The sequence below is a fragment of the Equus caballus genome, chromosome 3, assembly GCF_041296265.1.
Source record: "Equus caballus isolate H_3958 breed thoroughbred chromosome 3, TB-T2T, whole genome shotgun sequence".
NCBI lineage: Eukaryota > Metazoa > Chordata > Mammalia > Perissodactyla > Equidae > Equus > Equus caballus.
In genome coordinates this window covers 121,368,899-121,382,620 of record NC_091686.1, presented here as the reverse complement: position 1 = coordinate 121,382,620, position 13,722 = coordinate 121,368,899, and the positions used below count along the sequence as shown (strand labels likewise).

The window sequence follows — 13,722 nt, the reverse complement described above, 5'->3', positions numbered from 1 at the left end:
ATGCACGGTGACCTTCTAAATTCCTCCATATATGTGGTTGCTTTTAAATGCCCTAGTCCTCAAATGTCTGGCTCCCAAAGGGGAAAAGAAGGAAAATATGGGCGGAAAAACAGACTTTGGCCCCTTAAATCCCCTTGGAATCTGCTTAAGTCAGTAGTGGCTGCAATGATGGCTGCCCCTGGGTGTCTGCACCCCCATGATCAGAAACAGCAGTCAACAATCAGAGCACAGGCCCCCAACGTTTGCCGGATAAGGTCCTTGCTGTCCACCCTGCCTCTCACGAGCTGCGTGCATGCGGCTCCAGGCACAGGGGCCCAGCTGCCGGCCACGGGGCTGGAGGTGAGGGGTGGGAGGCTGCTGCCGTGGTCAGAGCTGAACTCGTGGACACCAACCTCGGTTTAGCATCCAAGCTTCCCTGGGGGACTGTGAGCCTTTGAACGGACTCCAGGGTTCCATCCAAAAGGCCCTCTGGCGCACCTGTCGTCTAGACCGAGTCAGCCCTGGTGCTTCTCCTCCACCACCTCCCTGCGGTCACTTCCCGCTTTGTTCTCGTGCTTCCTGAATTCTGTTTTACTTTATGTAAATTTATTACAAATAAAGAAATATTTCACTTGAAAGTCAATTTACCTTTACTTTATTCTTATGAATGTTTTTATACAGTTGATAGTCATTTGAATTTTTCTCCTCTTTTGTCTATTTATAGCCTATGCCTGTTTTTTTCTGTTAGGGAACATGAGTTTGGTTTTTTTTTAATCATTACAAAGTAAACAATTCAAGCAAAGGATGCTGGCAAATATAATAGAAACTGTCCACCCTTGAGAGTGTTCACAGACAGGTGAATTAAAGTAGCAGAATAGTACCATTTATCCCTTTTCAAGTAGAAAGAAAACAGAAAGAAATGACACAACACAAAATTCGGCAAAGCTGTGTGGAAACCGGTCTGTTCTAACTTTGCCAGCGGCAAGGCAGAGCCCTTTCAGAAAGCAACTAAGCTACGCAAATATTTATATCTGTTGTCCAGAAGTTCTTCTTAGATTTTAACTTGAGAAAATAAATTTTAAAAAAAGAAACACCTGCAGGCATAAGTATATTCATTGTGGCCTGTTTATAATTATGAAAAAGGGAAGCCACCCAAGCATGCAGAGGACTGAACTGGGCCCAGCTGGAGAAGGAGGCGCGGCCCCATTGACAGTTTTGCAGTCATTTAAAGGGATACCATGTATCGTTCTGGAAAATTTCTCGTGATACAATGTCGCATGAGAGCCGGCTGCAGCCCCGGGCCGGCTACAATCCTGCTACATGGAAGGTGCTGTGGCATCTGGCAGGGACTGTGGGGAAACCAAACGGGGGTCCCCGGGACTGAGGGCGGCTGTGGGCGAGTCCCCTCTGCTCCGATTTCCATTGTTTTCCTGTTACTTGGGCAATTAAAGAAAAAAGAGATGGAATGTGGTTTGGGGGGAAGAAACAGGCAAGACTACAAATTTACCATAAAACACAAAATCTGATTAGGAAATTCAATCAGCTGGTTCTACAAGATGCTGGTGGGAGATGCTGGATTCTGGCTGCTCTCCTGGATTTCGTGACGGGGAAGCAGGCCGGCTCTGGGCTGGGCAAAGTTCTCGGCAAGGTGACACGTGGTCTTGAGGATTCAAGATCCTCAAGGGAGGGGCTCCGGGCGGGGGTGGCGGTGGGGGCCTGTTCCTCGCTCATCATCTTCACCCGCCCATCTCCGTGTCTTGGGTAGGGGCCCCCGAGCGAGGACATTTAGGACCAATGCAAATGTCACTGATCTGAATGGGTCCCTGGTCTTCTCTTGACACTGGATGACACGAGGGGCATGTATGTGTCTCATTTCTGTCACCACTTACGATGTGGGGGCTGTATCTCCTATCAGAGTCCTTTAAGTAACTCCTCATTTCCACAGGAACAGGGCACAGGCGGCTGGCACGGAATGCACACCGCCGAGGGCGTGCAGCAGGACGCACATGGGGCGCTTCCTGCAAACCCACTGACAACCGAGGAACCCACGCTGCCCTTGCACCTGCAGACGAGGACTCTGAGGTCCAGGGAGGTCAGCTGGCACTCAAGGTCATGAGGTCCCCACTTGAGGCCGTGGGCTCCCGAGAACACTCTCAGAAGCAGCCTGGCCGCTGGTCCCGCCACCCCTGTCCCTGCAGAGGGGCGGCAGCTGCCCAGGTCCCAGTGCCAGAGAGGAGCGGGGAGGGACCCCGGTGTCTGCCTAGCTCCTCCTCGCCACATGTCCCCCTCCCCACACACAGACAAAGGATCAAAGGACGCTTCGGAGGCTGCAGCCCCCAGGGTGGAGGAAAGGTCCCCTCCCCCCCAGGGACACCCCCTGCCTTTGCCCTAAATGAAACCATCAGTTTCCAATTTCCTGACTCAGCCACGCCTGGACTCAATCTACTACACTTGCTCCTTTTTTTATTTCCTTTCCATTTTTCTCTCTTCTCCTTTCCTTTCCTTTCCTTTTTTAAAGAGAAAATTTGAGAAGTTTTTAAAAGCCTCATGTACTTTTCAAACCATTTCAGCTCAGGATGGTGTGATGGGGCCAGGCAGCAGCTTGAACGTCTGGGACTCCACAGCAGTCCATGGCCCAGGCTCTCGGGGCCCAGACCACCTGTCTCCTCTCACCCCACCACACTTGCTGCCCTCAGCCAGGCTGGCTCCTGCCCCAGGGCCTTTGCACAGGCACTGCCCTCCACCTGAACAGCTTTTCTGTAACCTTTGGGCTTCAGAGGAAATATCCCTGTCAGGGAAGCTTCCCCACCCTCCATCACTCTGTCTCTGCCCCTCGCTCCCTTCACAGCACAATACACACCTTGCAATTATTTTACACATTTGTTTGTCTACTTGATTTTCTGCCTGTTTCATCTCTGAAAACCCCACGAGAGCAGGAACCTGGGGCATCTGATTCAGCAGCAGCATCAGGCACCGGCAGTTCCCAGCTTATACTTGAGGCTCAATCAACACGTGTGGCAGGAAGGGCTGCTGCCTTCTGTGCTTCCAAACTCAGCATGTGGGATGGAGCTCTGTGAGGCAGGCCGTGCCGCGCCCCTGCAGGGACGTGTGGCATCAGGCTGGACCCAGACTATCCCAGACCTGGTTTTGAGCCCTGTTTGGTTTCTTACAAGCTGTGTGACCTCAGACAGGTTACTCAGCCTCTGTGAATGTCAATCACCTCCTCCGTAAAATGGGAAAAATCTATCAGCAGGGAGGGGACTGTGGACTTCGGTCCTGGGGCGGGGCTGGGGCAGGGGCCCGGCAGCCCCCACATCCAGGCAGAGGGAAGACAGTGGCTTTGATTGAGCACCTCCTGTGTACCGGACACCCACAGGCAGTTGGAATGCAGAAAAGAGTGACATGGGAACTACCCCCACCCCCTGCCTCCAAGGACACTCCTCATGAAAGCAGGGGACGACACAGGGGGTCCCAGTGCCCTGGTGTCAGGAAGGAGAAGGGTGGGGCACGAATGGGAAACCGAGGCTGGGAGTAGCCTGGAACATTTCTCTGGAACATCACATGTGCGGGAGCTTTGGGAAAAGGCAGAGCAGGCAGAGGGAAGGGCAGGGTGGGGCCCTGAGTCCGTCCCGACCTGGGGACCACTCAGCACCCGTGCACACGGCCTGTGCCCCTGAGTCGGTGCAGGCTCGGGATGTGGCCTCAGGGGAGGGGGACCCGGAAGCTGTGCTTACCTTCGGCAGCGCGTACTTCGGCAGCTTCATCAGGACAAATTCACTGCGACGATAAGAGACATAGTATTTGGTCCGGTTTGTTGAGGTTGCCTGACAGGAGGGGAGAAACAGGTTTTAAGGAGCTTGGTTTCCTGTGAAGCCAGAGCCTCATGAATGAAAAACTACACATTGTATTTCAGCGGGTGAAATTTTACTTTGCTTATACTGCTCTGCCTGAAATACACAGACTTCTATTCATCCTTCAAAGCCCCAGATCAAATGCCCTCCTCTGGGAAGTCTTCCTCCACCTCCCTCAGTTGGAACTAACCTTTTTCCCCACCTGCTCTCAGCCCCTTGTCTCCTTGCATCCAAGTCACGGAGCAAGGTGGAGAAAGTTCTGCTCCTCAGAATTTCTCCTAGGGAGAGTGCTTCGGTGAGCCACTGGGAAGATACAGGCCAAGGGTGAGCTCAAGCCACAAAAGATGCCACCAAACCACGAGGCATGAGAAACGCAATGAGAGGTGATGCTTCCTGAGACCGTGGATGGGCTGGTGCTGTCCTCAGAGCAGCTCATCTGGTCTTGTAACGAACAGCTCCAGGAACGGTGGCCATTTCCATTTCACAGGTGAGGAAACCGAGACAGAGAGTGGGACTCGTCTCCCCCGGGAGACGACAGAAGAGCCAGGAAGAGGGAGATGTGCGCCTCCACGGGGACGGGGCAGGAAGAGGGCAGGGGAAGGGGAGCAGGTGCGGGGTGCAGGGGAGATGGTCTCCTGGGGCCGCACTAGGTGTGTGCGTGTGTGAGCATGTGTGCGTGTGTGAGCATGTGTTCCCTGTGTGTGCACGTGTGTGCAGGTGCATCTGGGTGCACGCTCTCCCTGTTTATGCGCACACGTTTGTGAGAGCATGAACATGTGTGCTCCCACATCTGCACGTGTTCTCGGTTTGTGTGTGCACGTGTGTGGGTTCGCAGCCCGTGTGTGTGTTTGCGTGCACGTGTATATGGTGACATAGCGCAGTGCTTAAGGGCATAGGCCATGGTGCATCACGGCCCGGGGTCAAATTCCAGCTCTTCCACCTCTGAGCCACGTGGCCTTGGGAGAGCTCCCTAACTCTTCAGGGCCTCAGTTTCCCCCTGTAAAGTGGGGATGGCAAGATCACAGCTACCTGGCGGGCAGCTGTGGGGATGAATGGCTGTGAAGTGCGCCAGGCAGCGTGGCCCCTGCAGGAATCGCACAGGGGCTGGAGATAGCTGTCACTACAAACCGACACGCACAGCCACCCCTACGACAGGCCTGTGACGCGCAGGGCACCATGACTGCAATGATGACAAGATCTTGCGAGACAATTCCATGCACGAGGGCAGAAGCTGTGAGGGCTTGTGGTGGTCCAGCCCTCAGGCCCCCTGAGCACAAGTGTTGTCATGGGGGGGGCTCAGGAGTCCTGGGGGCTCAGAGAAAGGGCCCTGGGGTGAGCAAGGCTGAGCAGACTTCCTGGAGGAGGTGGCAGCCTGCTTTCTCAGAGGGAAGAGCATGCAGCCCAGGTACAGAGGATCCACTCAGCAGGCGGGGAGGATGCCGAGGTCGTGGCCAAGAGAAGCCTCTGCCTGTCCCAGAGCCCGTCTGCCCCACCGCAGAGCTGCAGAGAGGGGTGGGTGAAGGTGGGCTGGCTGCCCCGGCCTTCAGCCCCTCGAGAACTAGGCATCTCACGCGGGGGCGGATGCTCAGGAAATGAGGGCATGACTGGTCCCACTCCTGCCAGGAGCTGGTGGGGAGACAGCCGGGCCTCGTGCCCGGCACTGCTGGAGCTCAAAAGAGCCTTCGAGGCCGCTGCCCCTCCTCTCCCACAGGCCTCCCGGAGGAGCAGCTGGTGGTGCAGCCAAGGCTGCGGGCCAGGCAGAACCGGCCGCCACCTGGGAGATGCAATGTGACTTCTGCGGGCTTTGGGGAGCATGGCAGGACCTGGCAGAGCGGGCTCAACTGAGCATCTCCGCTCTGAAGGCCACGGCCATCCGGCGGCTCCAGGGGGGCCTCTCCCAGCAGTGAACACTGCCGGCGCTGTCGGAGGCCTCCCGGCAGACAGCAACTGTCACACCCATTTCACCGATTAGCAAACAAGCTCTGGGGGACCACAGCTCTGTCCAAAGCTGGACAGTGGCCCTGTCAGGCTCAGACCCCCCACTGTGTCTGATGAACCGTCCCTGAGGCCCAGGGCCTCGCAGGGCCCCTGTCACGCCCCACAGCGCGCCTGCAGCGAAGGAACCAGTGCCAAGAGCCACTCAGCACCTTGACTCAGCACCCACAGGCGCTCTGTGCCTGACTCCGCGACCTGCGCAGGCGCTCCACAGCCTCAGAGGGTCCACCATTCCAAGGACGCCTCCTCCAGGCCGGGCCTCCTGCAGGTGCTTCCACAGGCGACGCTGCAGGCCTGCAAGGAGGTGACAGTGTCTGCCGTGCCCCGAGGCCCCGCCTGGCACCCAGGCTTGCCGGGGCCACCCGCCCTTTGGCACAGGGTCTGGATTCTCTGCTCCCTCCCGAGCCCGGGCTCCTTCTCCCAGAGCGGATGGCAGATGTGGCCGTGGGCCGAGGGCACGCCAGACACCCGCTGTCCCGTCCAATGGAGACCAGAGCGACTCAGGCCGGGAGCTGGACATGCCAGTTCCAGCCCCCTAGGCCCACAAGGGTCCCTGGCACATGTGTGTGGAGTGGGGCAGCTGGGGTGACGAGCGTTCCCGAGACAGGGCAAAGAGGAGGTTGGGGAGCACAGAGGGGCCTTCTGGGCAGCCAGCGGCTGCCCTCCAGGGGCTTTCTCTGTAGGAGCCTTTGGATTTCTCACGGGGTCCCAGAGGCAGAGGGGCCACCAGATGGGAGTAGAGGAAACACTTTGTCTCAGGGCTGGAATGACCTTTCTGGAGATTTGGGCTACCTGGGAGAGGGCTAGGCTGTTTTGGAAGGGGTGAGGTCCTCATCAATGGAGGTAATCAAGAAGCAGTAGGACCAGTTGTTCACTGGAGTTGCTGAATGGTTTCTGAGGGTGGTCCCACCTGTGACCTGAGTACTTGTGTCACAGGCAGCAGGGCTCTAAGGGTTTCTGGGCATGGACAGCACGTGCCCGGCAGCCAAGAGCAATGACCAGAGGCAGCCCCTAGCAGTTCCAAAATCACTGAAACCAAAGGGGGCAAAATGGGTTTGGGCTTGAGGACCCTGAGCTGTGGGGGTTTCCTGGTGGGCAGAAGGGAGGAGGAGCAGACAGTGTCCCCGAGCCAGGGTTCTGGATTTGTGGGGCCTTTGGGGGTGCCTGTGGCCACTGCCGTGGGTGGGGGGACACTGTGAGCAAAGCAGCAGTTGAGAGGAAAGTAGCCATTTTATTGCCTCCTGTCTGGGTGCTCCCATCTTCCCAGAGTGGCTCAGACACCATGTCACCTGTCGCCACTTCCCAAAGCCCCCGGAGCAGCCTCACCTTAAAGAAGATGTAATCGTCCTGCACGGTCAGAGAGCTGCGGTCCACAGGGCCTGCGAACGGGGCCGCCAGCGTCTTGTCGGAGCAGTTGTGGATGTGGCAGGTGACGTACCGGAAACCTGCAGGGGACGGGAGCCGGCACGCTGAGGATTTCAGCCGGGAAATACCCATGGGCCGGCCCCGACGGGAAGCGTTCGCAGACCCTGGGCTAGAGCTGGGCAGGGCAGTGCCGGGACGTGAGTGCGGGACCCCAACCACCTTCTGCCCGCCGCTCTGTGCCGCCCCCACCCGGGGCCACACCTGCACATATGCCGCCACCCGGATCCGTCCCTCTGGGAGAGGGACCTCAGACTGACCCAAGGGGACTGTGGGCAGGAGACCCCCACGCATCCCCACCTGACTGGCCTTCTCTGGGTGCGTGTGGTCACACGTGGGAAGGGGCTGCACAGGGCCACAGTGGGACCCGCAGCGCCCACCATGGCACGGCACCCCTCCTGCCCTCCTGGGGTCTCCTGCCCAAACAGGGGTGGGACCCAAGGGTTCTTTTCCCCGAATTTTAGGCGACCGCTTCATCCTTCACCGGCAGGGTGACCTCAGTTTCAGTCCCTCCCCTGCGAGATGGACCTTGCTGACCCCGCCAAGCACTGCCGAGGACCCAGTGAGACGGTGGACACAGCCGCACGGCAGCCACAGCCCACGGCCCACCCCTCCTCTGCCACGTCCACGTCCCCTCTACACCGCCTGGTTGTGTCCCCTCCTCCGTGGCCCCCACGGGATTTCCTGCTGTACGCATTCATTTACTCGCTCATTCATCCATTCACTCACACACTCATCCACTCACTCGCTCATTCATTCACTCATTCATTCACTCACTCACTCACCCACTCATTCACTCACTCACTCACTCATTCACTCACTCGCTCCCTCATGGTGGCCCAGCACCCGCCCTGGGTGACTGGCATCTGACCATGTGCTGATTCACTGGCAGCTCTGTGGGGGACACAGAGGTGAATCAGTCAGACCGTGCCCTGTCCTCAAGGAGCTCCGAGCCCAGGGGAGTGTGCCAAGCTGTGACAGGGCAGCTGGACGCCGTGGAGCCCAAAGGAGGCTGTGGGCAGGGTGCGTGGGCCAAGGACAGGAACTCAGGCCCAGCTGGAGGAAGGGAATCACGAGACACGAGCGCCCTGCAGCTGCTCCGCTGAGCCCACTGGGAGTTCCCTGTGTGACCCATGTGAGGCCTGGATGTTTCTGGATTTGTGCATGGAGGAAGGTGGCAGCAGGGGTCTGTACTGGCCTGTGACCCTGAGGGCAACCCAGGGGCCACTCTGAGCTTTGTTCTGGTTAGTGACAATAGCGCCTGCCCCATCTCCCCACAGGATGGTGGGTCCAGGACAGAGCTGAGGGCTTGGAAACAGTAAAGGGAGCCTGAAGCAGCTCCGTCCACCACGAGCTCACCTGTGACGTGCCCATGCTGAGCGCTCGTGTGTGCTGACCCATTTCACAGAAGGAAAGGCCGAGGTGCACGGAGGTGAGGGGACCTGCCCAGGGTCACCCTGGCACACGCTGGCTGGGAGCTGACGCCAGCGCTCCTGTTCTCAGCCGTGACTCTCTGTTGCCTGGCACTGAACTGTCTGTCACACAGTGTGTCCCATGCAGGGAATGCCCCTGCTCTGTACCTGTCAGCTCCCTCTATTTGTTAAACGTGAGTCTGCCCAGGTCTTCCCTGGAAGAGAGACCAGCAGGAGGAGGCCACGACCCTGGCGTCTGCAGGGGCGTGCAGTCAGGACCTTGACGGGCACGCAGGAGGCACCCGGCCACTCTCCTCCCTCCCTGCTGCACCGGGTCCCACGGCTCCTGCTGCGGTCGACTGTGTCTGCTGTCCTCACCACGCGAGGGGCAGGGCTGTGTCTTGTTCAGCTCTGCGTCCCCAGCAGGGTCAGCACTCGGCCTGGCCCACAGGAGACTCAGCAAGTGTTTGTTGAATGAAGGCACAATCTATGGGTCCTCTCGGCTCCGATGTTCTACAAAACCCCATGGTTCTAGAACATACCATAGTTCCAGAACATTCCATGTTCTTCAGCCAATATTCTTCCCTCCGGAGCACAGAGAGCCTTTCTCGTAGCATGCAAGGCACCTGGGCTTGCTCTGGCATGAAGCCGGCTGGGTTGGGGTGGCCAGGGCCCTGCCCACTGGAGGGGAGGTCATCAGAGGCCCCTGCCCCGCTCAGCACTCAGCCAGTGCTGGCGGGGGAGCTGAGCGAGGGGAAAACACTCAGTGCTCAGGGGCCAGAACAAATCGCCCTCTTAACAGACTTTTCCGCTGGAGCGGAGCACCTGACTTCAATTTAGCCCCAGCTGGAAAACAAGCCCACTTAAAACTATGCCACATCATAACACAGCAAGGTCAGCTGTGCAGGGCCAGCCACCGAGGACGCGGGAGTGAACGTGGCCACGTGAGCCTGGCTATGGGTGAGGACGCTCGGGGACACCTGGTGCACGGATCCCTCCCGGCTTACCTCCTCCGAGGTCCTGGGCTTCCATGTGGACCAAGTCAGGGTTGGCATCCACCCCAGACACAGCCCTGCAAAAGAAGGGCTGAGGTTGGCGTCAGGAAGGGAGGGCCGCAGCCCCTCACGGCGCCTGTGTCAATCCCCACACCCCACGTAGCCACGCAGTTTCCTGGGTGTGAGGTCACCCTTGCCCGGGGGGGTCAGAGGACAAGGGAGAAGCCGGAGCCCCTGCTTCTGCCTTGCAGGGCCCGGGCTAGCTTGGCATTCTTCTGTTTATAGCATTGTCCACGAAAGACTTCACACCCCTTGTGTGGTTTTTTGTTTGATGATCGAAACAACCTTAGGAGGCAGGGACAGGCCTGGGAACATCACTGCAATTTTGCAAATTAGGAAACTGAGGCTTGGAGGGGCAGGACAGCTCCCCCAAGGGTGACGGTGCCCAGCTGTCAGCCGCAGAGCCAGGGCTCACACAGGAGCCCTCTGCTTTACCGGCCGCGACCCCCGTCTCGCGGCGCACTGCCTCCCTGCAGGGGTTAGAACGATGGTGTCGCTCATGGGCTCCGGCAGCACCTGGAGCACAGAGGGGACCGTGGCTGCTGATGGGGCATTGGACGGGGCCAGAGGAGGGTGAGCAAAGACGCGTTCCAGGGTCCAGCTCCGTGGGCTGTGTCCCCCAGGGAGGAACCTCAGAGATGACCTGGTCCAGGGTCTTCCAGATTCACTGTACCCATCTGTCACCCGGACGGTCATCTACCCACACGGACTCCCTCGGAAACCTTCCATCTTCACCCTCCTCCTAAGCAAGAACACGTGGGACATCGGGGTCCGACGAGCTGCTGAGCTTTGCTATAATCTACCTTCAAGCCATACGACTGTTACAAACCCACCCATGTAACCGCCCCCCAGGGACGCTGACCTGATGCAGCGTGTTTACTTTGCCCAAGAGCAAACCGAGGGTCAGGACACGAAGGTCACTTCCCACGGTCACTCTGCGCCCAGGGCAGGCGTGCTGTCCTCCCTGCAGGGCGGCCCCACGGCCCCTTCCAGACATCCCGGCAGAGCGCAGGGTCTCCGCTGGCCCCTCCCCCATCACGGACAGTCCCAGCCCGGACTCAGCCCCTTTCACTTCTCGATCTGCCTCCCGGAGGGCTCTGCCTGCTTCACCCCACCAAGGACCAGGTGACCCCTGTGTCCCCAGGTGGACGGGGGCGATTCACAGCGGGTCTGAGAACCACGGCCCCTGCGGGTGCTCTGTGCTGGGAGCAGGTTGGAGCCCCCGCAGCCCACTGCCGTTTCAAACCGTGGGCACCCGCGTCAGCCTCTCTGACCCAGGCGGGGAGGCTGGATTTCAAGGTGAAGGTGGATTCAGGCTTTGTGAATAGGCCGTTTGTGAGCTCCGTGGAAGGAGCGCTCCTGCCTGACGCTTTCCTCTCTTTTCTGAATAAAGACGGACATTGTTCCCTTTCCAGGAGCACTGGCGGGTCCTCAGCAGGGCAGATGGAATTTCAGTCTGACAAATCCATCATCTGTAGAGTGGGGAAACGACACCGCCTGTGCACCGCTCACTCACTCACTTACTAATTCATTCATTTACTCACTCCTTCACTAATTCATTCGTACCTTCATTCACTCTCACACTAATTCATTCATTCACTCATTCATGCACTCCCTCATTCATGCCTTCGGTCATTCTCTCATTCACTCATTAATTCATGCCTTCATTCATTCATTCACTCATCCAACACTCATTCAGTCACGCCCTTATTCGCCAATTCATTCATTCACTCACTCATTCATTAATTCATTCACACTCATTCATTCACGCATTCCCTCCCTCATGCCCTCACTCACTAATTCATTCATGCACTCCTTCACTCCTTCACTCCTTCACTCCCTCACTCCTTTACCCACTCATCCATCCATTTGCTCTTTCCATAGGTTCATCCACGCCCCCCTCCCATCCCTCACTCTCCCATCCAAGGGTCTCCCACCATCCTTTCCTGGCATGGCTGTGCCAGGTCCTCACTAGGCATGGGAGCACAGTGGGCCTGAGGTCCCTGCCCCAGAAACCACTGGCCGTGGGTTTTGAAAACCACGAGAGACTCTGCATTTGCAGCCTGGCCCCCTGCAGGAAACCACAAGCATTGACCCCTGTGCCTTCTTGTCTGTCAAGGTCCCCAGATGGGGCATTTGGGGAAGGTCCCGGGCCTGGCTCCAGAGCACTGTTCAGGAACAGCAGTCACATGAAACAACCCACGGGCGAGCCCATCTCTGGAGAGGGCAGTGCACTGGGGCCACAGGGAGCTGATTCGTCCTCCCGCTGGATGCTAAGGGAGGCTCTGGTGCAGATGGTTCTGATAAGTCCTTGCAGGCACCCGACCAAGCCTGCAGTGGGACAGTCCAGAGGCCCTGCCGCCGTCCACCCACCAGGGCAGGCATCCGTGCTGACGGAGCAGGAGGCCGAGGCTTTCCGGGGGCCAATGCAGGGCTGAGCGGAGAGGCAGACACGGCAACGCCTGGGGACATGCAGGCAGCTGGACTGCCCAGCAGAGTGGTCCACAGCATGGCCACCCGCCCTGAGCAGAGGACGCCACGGCCCTTCTTACCAGCAGCCTGACCTAGGACAGTGCCTTCACCTCTCTGAGCCTCAGTTTCCCCTCTGTAACCTGAGGAGAAGACTCTCAGGTTGTGTTGTGTGGACTCCACAAGAGGACGCGTTCACACTCTCAGCCTGGAGCCTGGTGACGGTCAGCACGCGCAACATGGCAGCCACTGGGCAGCCCTTAGTAGATTTTGTCCTGGGGCCACTGTGAGACTAATGGGAGGGTGAAGTGAAGAGCTCACTGTGGGCCCGGACAGAGCACAGGACGTCCCTCTGAGTGGCCATGCCCGCAAGGCCACCCCAGTGGGCTCACTCGTTGTACAGCTTCTCAAAACATAAACAGCCGAGCTTCAGACAGAACACGGAGCTTTGACAATTCCCACTGTCAGTTGAAGGACAAAGAGCACCTTGGAGATGCTGTAAAGACAGCATTATTCACTGCTTACAAGGGGGCCCCATCGCCACACTGTCACCACACTCCAGGAGAAGTTCTGGCCCCAGGGGCCAAGTGTCCGGCATGACTATTTGCACCCACGACAACTCGGAGCCATCTGAGAAACTCAGGGGAAGAAACAATGTGGTTTGCCCAGGATAACAGCATGTTCGAATTCGTACCAACTACCTTCCAGCATCTGCAGGCTGGCTTCTCTCTGGCCGGAGGGTCTCCCGCGAGCCCGGCCAGGGACTGGACGCCCCACAGCAGCTCGGCCACTCTGCCAATTCCGCAGGCCACCGTGGCGGCTCGGAAGTCCCCCCTTCCTGCCCCCTCCCCCCCTCCTGTGAGCCCTTGGGGACAGCAGTTGACATCAATGACAAGGCCAGTGATTGATGGCAGGGCTCCAGTTTCTGAGGAAGGAACCTGGCCCTCCCAGGGGTGGCCACGTGGAGAGAGAGCTGTCACTCTCCCACCAGTGAAAAGCAGCTGACCAGGAGCCAATATTTCAGCCGAGACACAGCTTCCCTTCAGCCTTGGGGATAAGGCAGGAAGCTGGCTCCTGCGGGATTAGCAGGAGCGCACACGGGGCCAGAGAGGGATAGGGCGCTATTTCCACGGTGCTCCCCGACCAGAGAGACAGGACTGTGGCAGACGAGGAGGCCTGTGCCATAGTTAGTTGTGCAAATGAGAGAAGGAAGGGAAAGGATATGAATGCATGTGTGCATGTGTGCATGTGCGTGTGCACACAAGACAGAGCAATGTGGTGGAAAGGACACGTGTGTGGCTGCACGCAGCTCCAAAGGCAGTTTAAGCAGAAGGCTGGGTCTTGGCGAGGCCGGTGGGCTGGGGTGGGCTCCGAGTCAGCTCTCGCCTTCCAGCCCCTCTGCCGCCCGGCCTTCCGCCCTCGGCCGGGTCCTTATCCTCCTCCGTGGGTCTCACTGGTTCATCCCACAAGCTTTTCTTGAGCACCAGTTTCCTCGGCGGTGCAGTGAGACTAGGATGTTGCTGGAGGGAGTTGCTGAGT

General features: G+C 58.3%; 1 protein-coding gene across 2 annotated transcripts in view; it reads right to left on the bottom strand.

Moving 5' to 3' along the window:
- Positions 1–13,722, bottom strand: part of SORCS2 (sortilin related VPS10 domain containing receptor 2) — a 485,475-nt gene that overhangs the window by 60,586 nt on the left and 411,167 nt on the right. For both annotated transcript variants that reach the window (XM_070262760.1, XM_005608909.4), the window contains exons 6-8: positions 9,667–9,731; positions 7,152–7,270; positions 3,714–3,803 (exon numbers count right to left, since the gene is read on the bottom strand). In XM_070262760.1, the coding sequence (XP_070118861.1) occupies positions 3,714–3,803; positions 7,152–7,270; positions 9,667–9,731 (274 nt within the window). The remainder of the gene's footprint in view (positions 1–3,713; positions 3,804–7,151; positions 7,271–9,666; positions 9,732–13,722) is intronic.